At 40.0% G+C, this 20,968-nt stretch overlaps 1 protein-coding gene across 7 annotated transcripts in view; it reads left to right on the plus strand.

The window, feature by feature from the left end:
* St3gal6 (ST3 beta-galactoside alpha-2,3-sialyltransferase 6) overlaps positions 1–20,968 on the plus strand; it is a 56,927-nt gene that overhangs the window by 19,457 nt on the left and 16,502 nt on the right. For 5 of the 7 annotated variants that reach the window (XM_028760308.1, XM_028760314.1, XM_028760310.1 and 2 more), the window contains 4 exons: positions 12,019–12,203; positions 16,912–16,989; positions 19,222–19,325; positions 20,370–20,433. In XM_028760308.1, the coding sequence (XP_028616141.1) occupies positions 12,115–12,203; positions 16,912–16,989; positions 19,222–19,325; positions 20,370–20,433 (335 nt within the window). In that variant the 5' untranslated portion in view covers positions 12,019–12,114. Of the gene's footprint in view, positions 1–6,192; positions 6,241–10,913; positions 10,985–12,018; positions 12,204–16,911; positions 16,990–19,221; positions 19,326–20,369; positions 20,434–20,968 lie in introns of those variants that run through there. The other 2 variants (XM_028760309.1, XM_028760313.1) reach the window with 2 other exon arrangements.

Raw genomic sequence — 20,968 nt, forward strand, 5'->3', positions numbered from 1 at the left:
TCTTTCTTTCTTTCTTTCTTTCTTTCTTTCTTTTTCTTCTTCTTCTTTTTTTTTTTTGATTTTTCAAGACAGGGTTTCTCTGTGTAGCCCTGGCTGTCCTGGAACTCCCTCTGTAGACCAGGCTGGCCTTGAACTCAGAAATCCGCCTGCTTCTGCCTCCCAAGTGCTGGGATTAAAGGTGTGTTCCACCACTGCCTGGTGAGAATTTATTTCTTAATCCCGAGATTATTTATAGTGTTTCATAGCTCTCCTCCCGTCACCAATCATTGAAGGAAGGCTTGGTGTATAACTTTCACTAACTGTAAGAGAAAAGTTAAAATAAGATTTAAAAATTTATCACAATCTGCCCGGTGTTTAAATTACAGCTATTACTTGTAATAGATTTCTTTTAGGTAGCATCTTTAATCCCCATGATGCAGAGGAAAATGAGCTGTAAAGAGGGTAAGCAGGTTTCAGGATCTTTTGAGTCATCAGAGGACTTGCCAAGACTCAAATCTAAGGTTCAACTGCCAAACAGGTAACCTTAACAGCCAGTTATGTGCCTGCCTACAAACTGAGAATTACATAACGAAGATCATGAGAGGCACATGGAAGGCCCAAATTAGGGAAGTGTAGAATGCAGAGCTTAGTGATTTTACGTGCACGTGGCAGATAGCCAAGGCAGGTTTTAGTGTGGATGCATGGCAAGATGGGGACTGCACTTGGAGAGTTTTATGCCAGCTCTCACACATGTGGGCTGGTTTAAAGGGAAGATTAGAGGACATTAAGAGTAAGAAAGAGGGGGCTGGAGAGATGGCTCAGTGGTTAAGAGCACCATACTGCTCTTCCAGAGGTCATGAGTTCAATTCCCAGCAACCACATGGTGGCTCACAAACATCTGTAACAAGGTCTGGTGCCCTCTTCTGGTGTGTCTGAAGAGAGCAATGGTGATATACTCATATGCATAAAATAAATAAGTAAATCTTAAAAAAAAAAAAGAGTAAGAAAGAGGGCTGGAGAGATGGCTCAGCGGTTAAGAGCACTGACTGCTCTTCCAGAGGTCCTGAGTTCAAATCCCAGCAACCACATGGTGGCTCACAACCATCTGTAATGAGATTGGATGCCCTCTTCTGGTGTGTCTGAAGACAGCTACAGTATACTCATCAATAAAATAAATAAATAAATCTTTAAAAAAAAAGAGTAAGAAAGAAAAAAAATGCTGAGTGAGGAGGAATGAGAAGGAGGATTTGGGAAATAAGATTCAGGTAGCAGCCTTACCCTGAGTGTGGATGGGCAGAGGTGGAAGTGGAGATGGAGACGCACAGGCAGAGGAGTGACATAAAACCCAGACTCTTGGCATCAACCCAGAGAGAAGTGGGCCAGGTAGTTAACACCTTACAGATTAGAGAGATCTGGACAAAACAAAGAGCAGTGATGTCAGCAGTATCATTCATCCCTTATTGATTTGTTTATTCCACATGAAAATGCTCTCCTATGCCCAGACCAGGATCCCCTGTTACACATAGCAGTAACTGGAAATACTGTTGTCAGTTTATGAATGGTGATTCATTTGGAGCTTAAAAAAAACCAAACCCTATACATTACATTTTTATTTCATTGTTTGGTGGTGGTGTGTGTGACAAGGGGGTCAAAGGACAACTTGTGGAAGTTGGTTTTCTCCTTTTCACCATGTGGGTCCTGGGGATTGAACACAGGTTGGAGAGGGGTTCTACATATTTTCTTCCCAAAATGTGAATAATATCACAGGACAGTGGCTTGCTTGTTAAGATGATGGGTCTTTTCTTCAATCCCTTTTATCTTTAAAGAGTATTTGACTTGTTTTTTCCTGAGAAAATTCTGTTCATTTGCCTGAGGCATGGAAGTTGGAGGAACTTCTAAAACCTCCAACCCCAAGTTTGCATGAGGGCAGGACTCTCTCAGTGGGGTTCTGTTTCCTTTCCTCTGACTTCCAGTAGTCACTCAGGCAAGAATCCAGATAGACTCAGAAGATCAGGGCAAGAGTGTGCATTTCTGCTACCTTCCTGGTGATTCATACTCTGAACCACACTAGAGTGCCAGGGAAATGAAATATTTTTTCTTTACCAGTAACAGATAACCAAAATGATTTTTGAATGTGTGTAGCTTAACTTTAGTACCACACTGAGTACTGTTATCCATAACCTTGGATATATACACATCATGTTTATATGAACATAATCAATGTATTATCACTATTAATACATTTAGAGCTTCTTTGTTTAATCATTGTGTTACTCAGTAGCACCAGTAAGTCAGTTATATATTTATTTCCATTTTAACTGACTGAAGCAAATGTGTTTAAAATAGATATCAGAATATAATATAAAGCCTTCATATAAAGTTAAAATTATTTACTGTATTGTCTTACTGTGATTTCTCCTGCTGTGATAAGATACTGACCAAAACAAACTTGGGGAGGAAAGTGTTTATTTGGCTTTTGGGTCAGTCAATCACTGAAGGAAGCCAAGGTAGGAACTGTAGAGACTAGGAATACTGCTTATGAGCTTGCTTCCCATGGCTTGCTCAGCCTGCATTCTTATACAACCCAGACCCACTTGGTCAGGAGTGGTACCACTTTCAGTGGGCTGGGCCCCTCCCAGAATAAAAAAATGCCACATATACCCACAGGACAATCCACTGGGGGCATTTTCTCAGTTGCGTTTCCCTTTTCCCAAATGACTCTAACTTGTGCCAAGTTGGCATGAAACTAGCCTCCACATGATTGGTTGGCTTGGTTTCTTATATGAACAGAACCACAGTGAGCTGGGCCCTTTCACGTCCATCAGCTTGACTGTTTGCATCTATTGTATTGCTAGTTCCTCAACCTAGAACTGACCTTAACCCTTGCATGTAATTAAAATGGTATAAAAGCAAAAAGGAGGAGGGGGGAATGGAATAGGAGGTTTCTAGGGATGGGAATTTGGACAAGGGGATGACATCTGTATTGTTTTTATTGTTTTTTTGTTTGTTTGTTTTTTCGAGACAGGGTTTCTCTGTGTAGCCCTGGCTGTCCTGGAACTCACTCTGTAGACCAGGCTAGCCTCGAACTCTCGAACTTAGAAATCTGCCTGCCTCTGCCTCCCAAGTGGTGGGATTAAAGGCGTGCGCCACCACCGCCCGGCGACATCTGTATTGTAAATAAATAAAATATCCAATAAAAAAGGAGCAATGTTACGTTAGTATAATGCCTTCCAGACACACCCAGAAGCTAGTCTGATGAAGGTAATTTTTTTTAGAGTTTCCTTCTTCACAGGTGACCCTAGTTTGTGTCAAGTTGACAAACCCAACTAGCAGGTATACTATCCATGGAAGTATTTCTATACAAAGAACTGTATTGAATGTTCACTGTAGTTTATTTACACTAAACAAAAATCTGCAAAGAAGTCAGGGGAATTTCAGGGGAATGATAAATCAATTCCTGTATACCTAGCCACAGTGGAATATTACCTAGCAATACAAACTCAATACAAGCAGCAATAATGAATGTGCTTTTAAGGCATTATATTAACATAAATAGCATATGCTCTGTGTGGCTGCATCTCTATGAAAGTATAGAAGCAGCAAGACTATAGTGATGTCAACAGGCCACCAGGGATCAGGAAGAAGGGGCAGGAAGCTGACTGTGAAACAAACGTTTACATTTGGTTTCCTCACATTGGTGATTGCTACAGGATTACCTACATTCTCTAAATTTCATCAAATTGTACAACTGAACTGATAAGTTTATTGTATGCAATTTCTATTATAATAAAGCTAGTTTTAAAAATTAAGCACAGTCATTGCACATTTATATTATCAAATACTTTTTTGCAGCTGGTCTCTTCCCAGTAAAGTATTAAAATAGGAAACCAGTCCAGCTGTGGTGGCTCATACTAATGATCTCAGCACTTGAGAGGTGGAGGCAGGAGAATCAGGACTGCAAGATTAGCTTCTGCCATGATAGTGAATTCAAAGCCAGCCGGGGGTTACATGAAACCCTGTCTCAGAAAGAAAAAAACATGACTCTAAAACAAGTGGATTGCAGGGGAGTGGTGGCACATACCAAATCCTAGCATGCAGAAGGGCAGAGGGGCAGAGAGGCAGAGGCAGATCTCTGAGTTTGAGGTCAGCCTGATCAACAGGGTGTGAGTTTCAGGATAGCCAGGGCTACACAGAGAAACTCTATCTAAAAAAAAAATAATAAATGAGAGATGAGGTAAGGGAGGGAGGAGGAAGAGGTAGGGGGAGAGAGGGAAGAAAGAAAAAAGGGGAGGGGGAAGAGGAGAGAGAGATGAGACGAGGGGAGGGAAGACAGGGGAGGGAGAAGGGAGGGAAGGAAGTGGACCCCTGACAGAAAGCAGGAGTACACAGAGGATGCACAGTCCCCTGAACACTTCCTTCTGTGTGTGCAATGGAGTGTCAAGTGAGAGGTTCTAAAAACAGGAGCTTTAGTTCATTTATTTTTATTACCCAGTAAGTTACTGTTATCCGAGTGGTCTTCGTGTCCAGCTGTGTTCTTAAAAATGAAAATTTTGAAAGTGATGTTTCTCCATTTCATGTTTTCGTGAACTTGTTCCCTATAGTGCGGGTAGGGGAGGAGGGCTGGGGTCATCTACTTTGGCAATGACAGCCTACATTCAAGTAGATGAAACAAGCTGTCTGCATATGTGCATGATGAAATCTGTCTGGCAAAGCACAGGCTTTCTGCACAGACTGAAAGAGAACAGCGAGTGAGGCTGAAGATGAGTGCATTATCCAAAGAACTGATGGCTGGGAGACAAACTTAATTATGCATGATGTTGCCTGTCTGCCAAGAAGAAGGAAAATAGCCGTGGCTTTAGAAATTGGCCAGAATTTATGTAGTTGGGGACAGTTAGTTGAGACTACTCAAAATAATTTTTTTTTGGAGGGGATAAAGATCAAGTTATAATTTTCTATAGGTTTATTTGTAGGTGTTTTTCTCACCTTAACTTTCTTTTTTAGATTTATTTATTTATTTTATATATGTGAATATACTGTCCCTGTCTTCAGACACATCAGAAGAAGGCATCAGATCCCATTACAGATGGTTCTGAGGCACCATGTGGTTGCTGGGAACTGAACTCAGGACCTCTGGAAGAGCAGTCAGTGTTCTTAATTGCTGAGCTATCTCCCCAGCCCCACTTTAATATTTTTTAATCAACTACTAGTAGTAAATAATGACATTTAAAAATAAGGGTGTTTTTTTTTTGCTATATTCACACACATGTGCTTTATTTCTTTAATTATAGCCTACTGAAAATTTTCCAGATGTTTGTAACAGAAAAATTTTTTTTTGTAACAGAAAATTTTACCAATGCTTTAAACTATCTTTTTTTGTGAGATAGGTTAGTATTAAGTCAGTGTATCTTAATAAACACTTATTTAATGTATATCATAATGTTATTTACTTTCTATTTGTCTGGTGTTGGAAATTGAATCTAGGGCCTTGTGCATGCTAAACACATGCTCTGCCACTGAGCTACCTGCCAGTCTGTCTTTGTTTTAGATTTAAAATGTATCATTACACTTATACTATTACATTTTAAAATACTGTTATTATAGTTTCCTAAGTTAAAAAATACAGTCATAATGGTTTTATTAATACATAGTTTAAAATTGTGGGCCATGAAGTCAGATAGTTGCCAGTTTGAGTTCTGACCACCGCTTTGAGTATTATTAACAATTTCACAGAGAATTTGGAAACTCTCAACTTTTATATACAAAAGTGCTTAATACCATGCTGTGCATTTACTGTGTGCATAATAAATCATGCTGTTAATTTCATGGCCATGGTCTCCAGCGGATCAAGGGTCTCAGACGGAAGAGGATCATCCCTCCACATTGGGATGAACCATCAGGTAGAGTAATAAGACTGTACTTCACAGGGCAGTTGTGAGTTGAAGATTGAGGCTTTCCCATCTGTCAAAGTGGGATCCAGTGTTTCCAGTGAGACCTGGGCTAAGCAGAGATGGCTGGGTTTAGGAGGCTCAGGCTTAGGGCTGGATCTAAACGTTAGAAATTAACACAGACTCAAGGTTTTCAGTTTTTTTTTCACATGGGCATGTCATTGCAGACTGAGCAATACATGTAAAGAGGAAGGCAGGATGTGAGGTCTGATGACCTCATTTCAGGCGGTTTGAACACGTGTTCCTGTGAACTGAGGGTGAACAGAGCGCCGAACAGACACAGGTGTCAGCAGGGTTCCTGGGTCAGGATGTAGAGGTGAGCCATGGATGAGGGGTGACGAAGGAGAAAGTCACAGCTGAACCCTACCTGGGCTGAAAATCATAGGTATCGGGTCCCCACAGGCACACATGGAGCTAGTGAGGTATAGGTTTCTATTTTCACAAGTAGGTAATCTACTAGGTCTTAGCATCAGCACTCTGGGTATGAGATCAGGCCTAGTCTGAACCTTTAAGGCTTATATCACTGAGCAAGCAAGAAGCACAAGAAGGCTTTGCCATAGAGAGCATGGGGACATGGTGGTTTAGGGCCTTAGTAACTTATAAGAAATAAACAATAAAGTTTAGCTGCCGAGTTGCGGGGAGAAGGGGCAAGTGAGATAGAGTATGAGATGAATCCAGATATTAGAAAAGGGTGATCTAATGTAGAAACCTACCAGTAGGAACCAGCTTGGCAAAGAATGCTCTCTGAAGGAACCTGATCAAATTGTTGAGCTGCTAGCTCTGGGCTCTGCAGCCTGTCTTTTTCCTGAAGCAAGATCAGCACCAGATCATGAGGGTGGCTTAGCCTACAAATGGGTATTCAGAAGCCCCTGGAGAAAGGCCAAGGGGAAATGGAGCCATGAAAACCAGACAGCAGGGGTCTATGAACACCCCTGCATTGGAAAAAGTGAACACCAGGGCTGTTTCCAATCTGCTGTTGAATGACCTTGATTTCAAGACCCACAAGGTATTTTGTACTTGGAATTTTCACTACTGTTTTTGAACATGCTTTCTCCTTCTCCTTCTCCTTCTCCTTCTCCTTCTCCTTCTCCTTCTCCTTCTCCTTCTCCTTCTCCTTCTCCTTCTCCTTCTCCTTCTCCTTCTCCTTCTCCTTCTCCTTCTCCTTCTCCTTCTCCTTCTTCTTTTTTGGCAGTTCAGATTAGCAAGTCCCCTTGGGTTAGAGAAAACATTAGGAGACCTCCCCCACCCCAAGAAAAATATGACCATTTTTCTAGTACCATTTTATAAAGTTCACTGTGTACGGTGTGGAGGGGCAGGTTGGAAGGAAGAGGGTTAATAATAGTGTTTTATTTCAGCAGAGTTTGTGTCAGACTGTAACCTTTCCACTTTATTAATTGATGTTGAGTTAATATTGTTGATGAAATGGGTGAAATTGGCAGGGATAGAAACATTCTGTAATGTTTAATCTGGTGTCAAAAGTACAGAGCTGCTCATCTGTGAAGGGTGCCTCTGGGAGAGGTGGTGCGTATAAAGATTCTGCTGAGATAGATACGGTTTGAGTCATGGTTCTGCTACATGTCAAGTGGGAAACTTCTCTCATCCCTTCTGCTTCTTCCTCCTAAAATAGCAACTGTGTAAGCTTACCACTTCCGCCAAGGGTGGCTGTCAGTGGGGCCAGCAGCGATACACTGAAATCCTTTCCCAGATGCTTTGGCACATGCCAGTGCTCATTTCTCAGTGAATTTATGCCATCATTATTCCTTGGACACATGCCACATACTTGGCATTTACAGTGAAGAATTATTATAGAATTAGTTCTGTTAGTATAGTATAGAATTAGTTAGTATAGAATAGTATAGTATAGAATAGTTAGTATAGTATAGAATTAGTTCTGTTAGTGTAGTATAGAATTAGTATAGTATAAAATAGTATAGTATAGAACAGTTAGTATAGTATAGAATTAGTTCTGTTAGTATAGTATAGAACTAGTATAGAACTAGTATAAAATTAGTTCTGATACCTGTATCTAAATCCAATAATCCTCTATTTAGCAACTTCTGTGTGACAGGCCCTGGGATTAAAATGCAATAAGTCATGCCTGCTTTCAGGAAACATGAAACCATATTTGGGACACTTACTGTAGCATCTGTTGTGATCTCTATACTTCAACAAAACCCAATAATTTTCTTTTCCTACCTCATAGTTCTATAGTGAATCTCAAAGCAGCGATCCCCAAATTTTTGTAGGCATTAAGAATCTCACGTTCAGGGTGGTAACCGGTTCATATGGGTCCTATCTCACCCTGGCTGGTACTGACCTTTGGTTTCTGCTCTAAAGATAGCTCCTCTTTACAGTTATCAGCACTTCCAGACCAATGCCAACAAACGTACCATGAGGAAGTCTTAGATGACAATTCTGTCATTCAGGGTCTTCTCTTGTTTTTTATCTTGAGGTGACAGGGTGACACTGGAATAGATCTCTAACGGACAGACTAAACTCTTTTTCTCTCTCTTAAGTTGTGTGATGGGAGACAGCCTTTATCACCCAGAGGCTCATACCCACATAGCCATCTAGCAAGCTTGTTGTGGCCCTTACAGGCATTACTACAATTACTGTCTGTTTGTGAATTTAGAAGCTCAATACAGATAGTACATTCTTTTGTTATTGAAGAAAAAGGAAAGCTGTTGTCTTAAAAAAAAGAACTCTGTGTGTGTGTGTATGTGAGAGAGAGGGAGGGAGGGAGGGAGGGAAGGAGGGAGAGAGAGAGAGAGAGAGAGAGAGAGAGAGAGAGAGAGAGAGAGAGAGAGAGAGAGGGAGGGAGGGAGGGAGGGAGGAGGGGAGGGAAAGGTACTCCTATGTGTATGCAGGCCTGAGACCAACATTGGTTATCTTTCTCCATCACTTTCTTCATTATTTTTTGAGAACCACTAAACCTGGAATTCATCTGTTTAGCCACACTGCCTGGTCAGTGAGTTTCAGGGATCTTCCACTTCCTGACTCCAATCCTCCCTCCCACCAAGTGCTAAAGTTATAGAAAATGCATCCACATCCAGCTTCTTTGGAGGTCTGAACTCAGGTCCTTATGTTTTCATAGCAAACACTTCATGAAGTGAAACTGTCTCCTAGCCCAAAGTGTTGCCATTTTTTTCAGCTTATTTTGGCACTGAGGAAAAGCTCAACTTGGGCCCTCTGTAGAGTTCTGACTTCCTCGAAGCCCCTAGTCGACATGTTAAAGTTTGTGACCTTCTGGTTTGAAGGACACCTGTGCTTCAAAATCAGCTACCCCTCATGTTTAACATCAAGCTCTTAAAATGCACTTGCTTGTTCTGTGGAAATTAAATTCTAGACCTTTATGGCTTTTTGAAGCCAGATATCCTATATAAAATCCTGGGTGGTTTTCCTTTGTATACTTTTGCTCCAAGCAACATAGCTATTCCGTTTACCGTATTATAATGAGAGAATCCATCTATTTGTGAAAACTTTTTCCTGTGAACAAGCAGAGGGTCCGTACATGTTTATCACCAGGATATCCTGGTTGGCCCTGGCCTTCTTTGCAACTTTGAATATCAAAGCTTAAAGTTGGCCATGAAATTCTAGAAAGTACCTAAGCTTCCTAAGTTTTTTTTTTTCTCCAAGTGCCACATCAAAAGCAGGTTTATTTTACTTTTTGAAGGAAAAAAATGAGAACATTTTCTTATATTTCTTTGTTTTCAGTTGAATTACACATTAGTGAGTGAAAAACAAGACAATAACAAGATTCTTGCTTACAAATGCTGTGCTTTATAAAATTACCCCTAAGAGTATGATCTAAGGCATAAAGAAGAAGATTGAATGCTATATACTGATATCTTTTTTCTAGGGCCCTTATTTGTAACTATATTTTCAAAATTTTGCTGATACTAGTAAATTATATTTTTATTATTTATTTACATAAATATTATTTTTGAGCAGAAATGTAAATGCGTGTTTTGAGCATTATTTTTTTGACAACCTTAGACTGTGGTCAGTTGCTTTCTAGGATAGTGTGGCAATCTGCTGACACTGAGGGTATGTTTTGGCTTATAGACATGTGTAGGCATTCAGATACAAGCAAACTGGTTGACCTAAGGCCTCCAACCTTAGGTGAATTACACAAATTCAGTTACAGGCATGTGTGGACTAAAGTTTAGGTAGCTAACTCCCTTGTTTACTTGCTTTCCCTGTCATTTGAAACTAATTTATTATAATGGTACTTAGAAGGGGACACACAGAGCAATTGCTGTCAGTCAGAAGTGACAAGCAAGCTCAGTCAGGTGGCCATTACAGTTTAGAGCTGCTTAGCAAGTTTCCTACGTTATCATTAGCACCAGTGAATCTCAGCTATGAGAAACAGGACAACTGTGATTCCTAATATGACCCTTGGTTAGAAAGACAAACAAAAAACTTAACTTTTACTTACTGTGTTCCATTTAAAAGTGGCTTCAGATTTCCAGCTAGGGGATAAGAGAATAGCTCAGTAGGTAAAGTACTTCCTATACAGGCATGAGGAAAGGACAGGAATCCCACCCTCAGAATACATTTTAAAAACCTGGGCATGGTAGCAAATTTTTGTTGTTGTTGTTGAGGTTTTGGAAACAAAGTTTCTCTGTGTAGCCCTGGCTGTCCTGGAACTCCCTCTGTAGACTAGGCTGGCCTTGAACTCATAGAGATCTTCCTGCCTCTGCCTCCTGAGTGCTGGGATTAAAGATGTATGCTACTACTGCTTGGAAGGCAGAGTCTAGAAGGTCCCTCAGACACGTCTGACCAGCTAGTCTAGACACTGCCTAGAAAAAAGAGAGAGAAAAAAAAGACAATAGCTGAAGAGGAATGGGACTTGAGCTTGACCTCTGGTTTGTACATGGATGCACACATACATGTGTATGTGCACACAAAAACGCATAAACAATCAAAAAACAAAACTTTTTCACTTCAACTTATTTTCCTTCCTTTCACTTTCTTTCCTCTTTGAAGAAATTGCAAATGCTTCCAGCCTGACCTCACTTTGTGTACTCAGGTGTTTGGATTGGGGTTGCTGGAGACAGGTAAGAAAGAAAGGAATGGTATGTGCAGTTATTCAGATCCTTTGGGACCTTAGTAAGGGAAGCAAAGCAATAGTATACCTGGTAAAAGTCAAATGCACTGAAATAAAAAGAATAAACGATGTGTTATAGCACTACTATTTGCCTTCTGCATTTAATCACACAGTAAAGTAGGAGGTTCTTCATGTCTGTTTTTTGAAGAAAGAAGAGGGGTACCAAGCAAACAGACTTCAGATATTTCCAGTGGTTCTCAACTTTCCCAATGCTGCAACCCTTTAATACAGTTCCTCACGTTGTGGTGACCCCCAACTATAAAACTGTTTCATTGCCACATCCGTAACTGTAATTTTGCTACTGTTCTGAATCAACATATAAATATCTGATTTGCAGGATCTCTGATATGCAACCCGGTCATGACCCATAGGTTGAGAACCACTGGTTATACTTTCTATTCCATAAAGTGCTATGTGTATATTTACATGCTAGAGAAGATTGTCATCTATATTTTTCTGACTATGACGATACAATGAATAACACACTAATCCAAAACAAAACTGGATGTACGTATGCTGTGATGTTGAAAAGTCAAATATGGACATCTAAAAGTTGTAATGTTCCAGTGAAATTTTTTTCTGACTTTTAAAAACGGAAAATGAGCTCTGAAACACTTACATATAATATTTGAAGTCAATTGAGGCCCCAAGGAAGTAAAATGGTTATTCACATCTTGAAGCACATACTTTTTATTAAGAAGAATTTTAAAAAAGGGGCATTCTTCAATGTTTTGGAAGAAAGGTTTTGGGTATAGAGATATGTAAATTCTGTTTTTTGAAATAAGTTTTTACTCTTTTACCAAGCATGAAAACGTTTCAAGGAAGCCTCTAGCTTTGATATTACAAAACTGTTGGCTGTTGAAAACATGTATCATATTGTATGTTGATAAGTTACTTAAGAGAATAAACAAAAGTGTCCTTTCTGTATGTTCAGTAAGCATTTTCAATGTAATAGATCCATATCTTTTTTTTCTTTCTCTATAGATTTATTTACTAATTCATGTATTTGAACCATCGTGGAAGACTTTTGCATATTCATCTCCTCTTGCTTTGGACCCTGATTCAGGCAGGCCAGCCATCATGAAAGGGTACCTGGTGGCCATATTCCTGAGTTCCATCTTCCTCTATTATGTGCTATACTGTATCCTGTGGGGAACAAACGGCAATTGGTAAGTTTCAGATTTTACTACACAACATGACTTTCAAACTAGTCTTCCCCCCATTTAACAGTTTAAAAATTTTAGGGAGATGGCCTAGTGGGTCAAGCACTTGCTGCAGGTATAAAGATCTGGATGTAGATTGCTAGAACTCATATGAAAACCAAGCAGGATTCTGGGCGTTTGTAATCTCAACACTGGGAAGGAGGGATGAATTAGAAACGGAAAGATTGCTAGTGATGGCTAATCAAAAATCAGGGTTAGCTCCAGTCTCAAAAGAATCAGGGAGAGCTGTAGAAGAGCAGGACAAAAGAATCAGGGAGAGTTGTAGAGGAGCAGGACAAGAACATAACACACACACACACGATTTCGTGTATACATACACAAATACACATCCATATTTATGTTTACACGGATGCGTTGTTGCACACACATACCTACACATGCATGCATACATGTCCATACATACATACACAGACATACATACTCACAGATGCATGAGTACACATGCGCATATACTCATGGATATACACACATACACATACAAACATGTACATACATATATCCATGCATACCCATGCATATCCATGCATATCCATACATACACATTGCACATGTACACAAACATGTGCATACACATGCATATACACACATATATACATACACACATACATATATATATATATATATATATATATATATATATATGCTCATAGTGTATACTCAAGGCATACACTGTGCACATATATACATACACACATATACACACATGTACATACATATGTACATACGCACATACACACACAAACAGATAAATTCATATACAGACAAACATATACACACACACACAAATGAGAGAGAGAGAGATTTTTAAGGAAAAAACCTTGTTAGCCCTATTTCTTAAAAAATTTAATTTTGTGAACGTATGTACATATTTTTGTGTAATTATATACATGTATGTGTAGATACCCAATAGATGTCAGAAGAAGGTGGTATTGGATCCCCTGGAGCTGAAGTTCCAGATGGTTGCTGGGAACTGACCTGGGGTCCTCTTCAGGAATAGTATGTGCTCCTAGCCTTTGAGCCACCCCCTCCAGCCTCAACCTATTGCTAACTCCCCTATCTTTGTGCAGGATATACCATTCTGTGTTTATCCAATAGTTCATTTTCTTGAATTAAAAAAGCAGTTCTTGGACTCAGCATCAGTTTTAAGTTGTTACTGCTAACATATACACATGGCATTCAGTTTCCTTTGTTTAAAATTACAATGTGTATTTCAAAATAGCTTCAATATAAAATACTTTAAAATGTTGAGGCATACTGCACAGAAATAAGTGTGTTTTTCATGCTTCCAATTTCAATCAGTCAGCTAAGAATAAAGTTTAGTTGACCTTTAATTTGTAAATGGATGTCAGTACACAATTAAATCCAAATAAATCAGATCGTGACTTCCTGTCTTACATAGAAGATCAGTGTTTTGTCAGTGTTTCAGTGGATCTTAGGTTGTTTCTAGTGAGATGAAAAAAAAAAAATCCCAGGTTTCTGTTTTCTGTACTTCCGTCACTGAAGAAGTATGGTAGTGCTTTCTCCTGGAATAATGTTAAGCAAATACCTCTGAAAGAAAACCTAAAGCCAGGTGGATAATTTGGCCCTACAATTTTAGCCTTAAGACCTAAACGCTGGACCATTTGTGAACTTTGAACTTTGAAGTCTGATTAAGAATTGAATGAATGAATATCACCCCACAGGAGTTTCTTCCTTCATGTCTGCCACCTCCTAATAATAGAAGAAATGAAGAAAAAGCAAAATGCTTGCTATGTTATTATTTGTAATAGGGCTTTCTAGAAGAATAAAACTCATAGAACGTACATACATTATAAAAGGGGATTTATTAGAATGGCTTCCATGATAGGGTCTGGATACTCCAACAGTGGTTATCTGACACCTTGAGAGAGGCTCATGTAGTCACTCATCCTGAGAAGCCGGCTGCTTCTGCAAACCCAGTCTTCTGATGAAGAGTTGGAGGATTCTTCAAAATTGCTGGATGTTAGTTCACATTGGAAGACAGAAGTTGGAGTCTATGTCAATGAAGGACAGACACACTCTTAAGCAAAAAGGGCAAGCAAACTATGTTGCTTTTTTCCGCTGATCATTTTCTATCTGGGTTACCTGGCAGAAGGTGCCATCCCCTCTGTAGTAGGGTCTTGTTTCCTCAATTAATCATTACTAGAAATGTTCTCAATACTTACCTAAAGGCATATCTCTTAGCTAATTCCAAATGCCACAAGATTAGATTACCTACTATTCTACTTTTCTATACATCCTGTTTATCACAGAGGAAATGATAAAGAAGATAATCGGAAGACTTTGAATTCACAACCATCTTCTGTCATCAGAATTTGAAGAGTGTTTAAATTAAGCAAACATTACTCATTGACAAGACCTGGGAGGTCACAGCTAATGTGCATGAGCACTGTGGTCTTGTTTCCTTCAAAACTGTTTAAGAGAGGCAGGGGTACCAAGTCTTTGCATAGCATTCAGTGATGGCCATGATGGGACAGCAAGGAAACAAAGACAAGACAGGCAGATGGACATATGGATAGCTGGGATTTGGTGATTGGTCTGGGCTCTTTGCTAGAGAAGGCTCAGCACCCTGGAAACTCAATGTGTTTAGCATATACAATTGAAATGAGAGGTCAAGTTATTGTATACAGCTAGAAAGGAAAGCAGGGTTATTCATACACGTAAGCCAGGAGGCAGGGTTTATATTGTACAGCTGGATCAAAGTGACAGGTTAAACTAACCTTGATAAGAGCAGTCTCTGTAGGGGAGTGTCTTCAGGCCATGCACATCATGGGAGAAAGCTATGGTGGATATTTTCAGCACATGCTGCTGACAGACAGAATCAGTTCCCCAAGGAAAGCTTTGCCATCCCATAAGTCTGAAGCGATGGGGTTCTTGTATGACTGAGTCCATGTCAAAAGCATACTTTCACTTCAGACTTTATTCAGGGCTTCTTTTGTTGCCTATACTTGAGAGACAGTTGTAGGGGCAGGAAAATTGGTAAATATTTTCCATACCAACATAAAGACACGAGTTTGAGCCCTACCTCCTACATAGTCAGGTGTGGTAGTACATACTGGTCAGTGGGCTGAGCCTAATCCATAGACCTTGGTTCTCAGTGAGATACTCTAGAGACAACAATGTAGATAGTACTTAAGGATGAACCATGCCCCAAGTTGTCTCTGGCCTACACAAACACAACAAAACCAATAGGAGATGACTTGGGGTTTAAGGCACTTGCCGTTCAAATAAGAGGACAAGAGTTTGGATCCCCAGAATACACAGTGGATATTGGCACTCACCTATCATTTAAGCTTTGTAAAGCAGAGACAAGTGATTCCCCAGAACAAGCTGGCTCACAAGTATTAGTGAATATTAGTACAGTATTAGTGAACTCTGGGTTTAGGTGAGTGACTCTGCCTCACGAAGAACATTCAAGGGAGATTTCCCAATGTCAACCTTGAGCCTCCACTCATACATGCAACACACATGGGTGCATCCACACATATGTGACATGTACACGACACATGCAAATGACAAGAAAAAAAACTGAGTGATTGTCTTTGATTTCAAAGCCCCCTAAAGTTTGTATCCATAATCTAAAACAGCTGTTTGTTTTCTGTCATTGTGTTGCTTCTGTGTTTCTAACCTTAGATATGAAGTAATAGACTCGTTGAGTATAATATAGTGTTTGCGACTTGCTGTGATGGTTGACCACGGCCATGTGTTGTTATTATGTATAAACCAAATGATCTTTGCCATTGCAGAATTCTCAAAATATCTCATTACATAAGGACTTACATCCTCCTTGTTCAGTAGCTTACTAGTTCTAATTGTGGAGATTTTACACTTTAAAACAAAAAGAAAATGATTTGTCTATAAAAGGTTCACTCTATTCACATTGAGTCCTATTTATAGTAGAAAGAAACTAAATAATTTTTAACCTTTTTTCTCATTCACTTTTTAAAATTAGTTTCTAAAGCATCAATCCTTCATATCATCAATGACCAGTGAGTTCTTATGTGAGTTCCTGTTTTGCTCTTCCCTGGCTATTTCCTCCCGTCCCCCACCCCTCCCCCCATTTACTTTCCATGTTTCGTTTCTCAATACCCTTTCAAGTCGTGAAGACAAGTACTCCATTCAGGAACCAGGGACGCCAAGAACCTAGGACAGTGAGATACGGCTCTCAGTGGTGTGACTTGTGACATCACGAGGCAATGGTCTGTGGAAGTCATGAGTTTCCACTGTCTGCTGTCACTAGGTATCTCACATATGACTTGTGGATGAAAGCCATGTGCACTTGGGCTGGGTTTGGTTTCTAAGGCCTTTGAGGTCTTCTAAAACTAGAGTGTGGGTTTGACTCCCACCCTGAGGTAATCCTACTTAGGTCCCCATGAATCATTGCTCCTCCAACCCCCAAAGTCACTATGGCCTTTTCCATTCTCCCTTGACTTTCACTCATGAATTCCCAAGCTTGTGCAGGATTTGAAGAAGGTTGTATTAAACATCAGGGATGTGCACATGTGTGACTGCGTGCCTGCGTGTGTGTCCTCTGCTACAGGGCAGGTCAGCAGTGGAGCCCAGCGTGTTCCTGGGGTACACATTTCTCCTTGGGCAGAATCCCTGGTTTCTCACCACCACTGTTTCTGTCCCTTAGGTTCCCAACTGAAGAAACGAGGAGTAGAAACAATGTCAAGAATTGTTTTAAAAAGCCGGCTTTCAGTGATCTTCTGAGGTAAAAAATAGACACAAAAACCTGTGGCCACCCAGCATTTGCGGGATGTCTTTGTGTGGTCATTTTTCACACTCTTTATCCTTTTTGTGCAAAACTTGGTACATGGTAGACACTGCATGTATCAGAAAGTGGTCAAGGAGCTTGAATAGTCTGTTCTTGTGTGTTTAGTCAGCACCCTGAGTATAGTTTAAGGAAAGGCATAGGAGCTGCTATTCGCCTCACTCAGGTGAGACTGGACAGGCCTACTTGCATTTGATCAGAAAAAAAAAAAGAACTGTCCCTAGTCTTTTTCCACCCCTTCTCCCATTCTGTTTTTCTACTTTTGTTATTTGTGGCTTCTTTTCCCTTGTGCTATAAACATGATCATGTTTGTTAGGATTTCTTCATTAGAAACTTCTCCTCACTTTTACGGAACTGCACAGAATGCAAGTGACAGATCTACACGTAATGTGAGCAGTGAGCGATCACTGTGGCTTCCAGAAATTTGTAGGCTACAACCGTTTCTGTCCCCACGCACTGCTACTTAGTTAGATGGCTGGGAGACACAAAAGCAGTCACAAATTCTGTGAGGCATGTTTGTCTAATACAATATTTGAGACTTCTGCCAAGGTTATGTTATTTGTGTAGGACTGCTGAGTAAGCATCTAAGATTGTCGTTAAAGGGACAGGTAGGCATGTGCTTGTCATTTGTACAGTATCCTCTGGGGATGAGTAAAACCAGGAGAGGAGCCCGAGGAAGCTCTGCTTGGGAAGCTGGACTGTGTGGAAGACTCCAAATCAGGCTTGAGTGCAGATTTCAGTTTTGTCACTTACAGGCTAATGGCTTCCACTCCAAACAAGATCTTCACTGCCTGTACTTAACCATAGCAAGCTTTTTGTAGGAGTAACAATTGCAGACCTGTAATAAAAGACATTTTAATTTGTATAGTATATATTGTGATATTCATAATTATTATCAGTAAAACTAATCCTTTTCGAGTTCTTGATATGTCTGACATATTGTGCCAAATAACCATTTATTTAGAACATAAATATAAGCAACGAACAGAAGTTTGACTACAAGCACATTCTAGTTACTGGTTACAGTTATTGTCATATCACTCTGACCAGCTCGGAGCAAGGGAACCCTTTACTGGTGCCACATTTGACAGCTTGGCTTCTTTAAGAAGACTGGAAGGATTTTTGGGTCTTCTCCCAAGTTTGAAGCTGGAGACCTGGCATTTCCTCCTCCCTGGTGTAGGTCTTGGACATGGAAAATCTGCACCGATTTTGAAGTGACATTTGCAGGTTGGCTAGCCTCTGAGGCCTCTGTCACTGCCAGTGCTGAAGCTAGAACATACATTTTGTCAACGCTATGCTCTTACTTGTTTTCTTTTTTTTTCAATGCCAGTTTGTAATGTGCAGGATTAAAACTGGAAACATGTTGGTTTTGCTCTTGCTATTTCCATTTGTCATGCAGCCGTGTAAAGGTCCAGCCTAGTCTGGTTCCCACCTGCGTGCTTAAATATGAGTACACAGCTGTTGGACAAAATAAGATAGTGCCTGTGTGGAGCCTGCACTGAAGCCTGCCAGGTCCTACTCTGTAGCCCTGTTGTATAGTCTTTCTGGTGGGAGAAAATATCTTATTAGTGGAAATGTTAAGACTGTTTCTCTCTCTTTAATAACACACATAAGCACCTTTCCTACCTTATAATGGTCCCTTAAAAGTTGATGCTGGGATAAAGTTTATGCACCCATTTGTTAAACAGGTGTTGAGGAACTGTATTCTGTGCTAAACTCCACAGGGGCTCTTCCTAGCTTTATCAGGAGAGGCAGGAGGGTCATAGGCTACATCTGGACGTCAGAGCATGTACCAAGATGACAGATGTCTGCAATTTTTCTTCTTGAATCAAGTTTAATGACATTTAGGCCAGCTATGTTTAACTTTCAATATATCTCCGTCTTTACACCTGGTGCCGTTTGTGCATATGGTACTTTTAAATCTTGGAGTGGCTTAGCATCCATACCTACATAACTTCCTGGCCATCACTTTGCCACATGGAGTTGTTTGGAAAGTGTGGTTTTACTTACACTGTGATGTAATTTTGGTCCCTGTAGCCTGAAAACTGCATAGCTCTTCTATCTAGCATGTTAAATGTCTTCCATTCGCTGCCATGAGTTTCAGCTGTGGTCTTAGACAGCTGAAAACAAAGCAGGCATTTGACAAGCTCATGCTTCATTCTTCCCTTCTAGGTTTCCTCAGGTTTACCCATTTCTGTGTAAATCTGATTTTGTTAAGGTTGCTGCCACGACCGGTACCAATAACTTTCTGTTGCCCTACGGAATAAAGACCTACGGTGAGTCCCGATGTTCTTCCCCTGCCTGTTCATTTGAGAGCTGTTTGATGCGAGACACATCTTTTTGTTTCCTAATGATTCCTAGGAGATATGATTTGTGGACAGGATCAAAGCTTTAAACATAAATACTCTTTTCGAGGCAGTGTAGTGGCAAAGAGTAAAAAATGGTAGTTTTAAAAAAAAATTATTATTTTAAGTTGGAGCCATGGTCTTTCACTGGCCTGGAATTCACCAAGTAGCTAGAGTGACAGACCAGAGAGCCACAGGAGGTCTTCCCAATTTCCTCTTGCCACTGCCTGCCCTGTGCTATGATTGCAAGCACAGGCTAGCATGTTACGTATGTTGGTTTCAAGGATTAACCTTAGGGTCTCATACTTGCACAACAAACGCTTTACTGACTGAGACGTGTCCCCACTCCTGGTTTTCCTCTTATTTATTTTATCAGCAGGGTCTAGATGAGTTCCCAGTCTTCCTAATACTGCGGTCCTTCAACCCACCTCATGGCATCGTGACCCCTGGTCATAAAGTTATTTCATTACTACTTCATAAGTGTATAATTTTGCTACTCTTATGACTAATTATCTGTTTTTTGATGGTCTCAGGTGACCCTGGTGAAAGGTATATTAGACCCCCAAAAGGGACTGTTACCCATATGTTGAGAACTGCTTGTCTAGATCCTTAATATTTTAATTTTACCAGTAGATTTTATTTTTATTAAATTGAGAGGGTATTATTCAATCTCTTAACAACACAACAATCATCCCACTGCTTATTGAGATATTATATATGTATAATGTATAATATATAATATAGTACATATTAATTACATACATACCCTATGTATCAGAGATTTTGACTGCTTAGTTGAAATTCACTGAATTCTATGGTTTATGATTTATGACTGTAGATAAGTTGTTAATTTTTATAGATTAACTCCAGTGTGGCCAATGGACTTAAAACATGTTTGGAGAGGGGGTCTGGTGACCCACTGTCTCTAAGAAGTTATGTTTCTCCTTTTATTCATAATCTCCATTTGTTTTTCAGAGCCACATTTTACCTCGGCACTTTCAAAACTGCAGAGTTGTGAGCTCTTTGGCGAGTTTGACAAGTGAGTTTATTTCCTTCTCTCTGACTTTCAGCTTTATTGAAAATGCCTCAAAGTATTTGCCTGAAGGAAACAAAGATCATTTACTCTGGGCGACTCCACTGGATGTGTGCACTGCTAAAAATCCAGTAGTTATTTCTGTTCTTATTCCACTGGAAAGAAACAAACTATGAAGTGAATTTAGGAGCTGCAGCACTGGCTGGCTCAGAGGATTGCAGAGCATTTTAATGACGAGCAACAGAAGTTCCCACCCCTGGCATTGTAACCTATGTTCATTATGTCTAAGCTGTTCGTACTAAAGAATGAATTCACTTGACTGCTAATGAGTACAGAGCCTCCATCCTTGGTAGTTTCCCATACTTTCTGCACGTAGCCAACAGGTTCCTGAGAGTGTTTCTCTTTTTCTTGTTTCAAATGTTAACTGTTGGACTTTGGAAACAGTTCCCTTTCTCTTTGTTGAGAATTACATCTGAATGAAGCAGACGGCTTACTTAGGTATATGTTGTCTAAGCATAAATGTAATTTAGCATGTAGAACA

Source organism: Grammomys surdaster, unplaced genomic scaffold, assembly GCF_004785775.1.
Source record: "Grammomys surdaster isolate TR1022 unplaced genomic scaffold, NIH_TR_1.0 126398, whole genome shotgun sequence".
NCBI classification, from domain to species: domain Eukaryota; kingdom Metazoa; phylum Chordata; class Mammalia; order Rodentia; family Muridae; genus Grammomys; species Grammomys surdaster.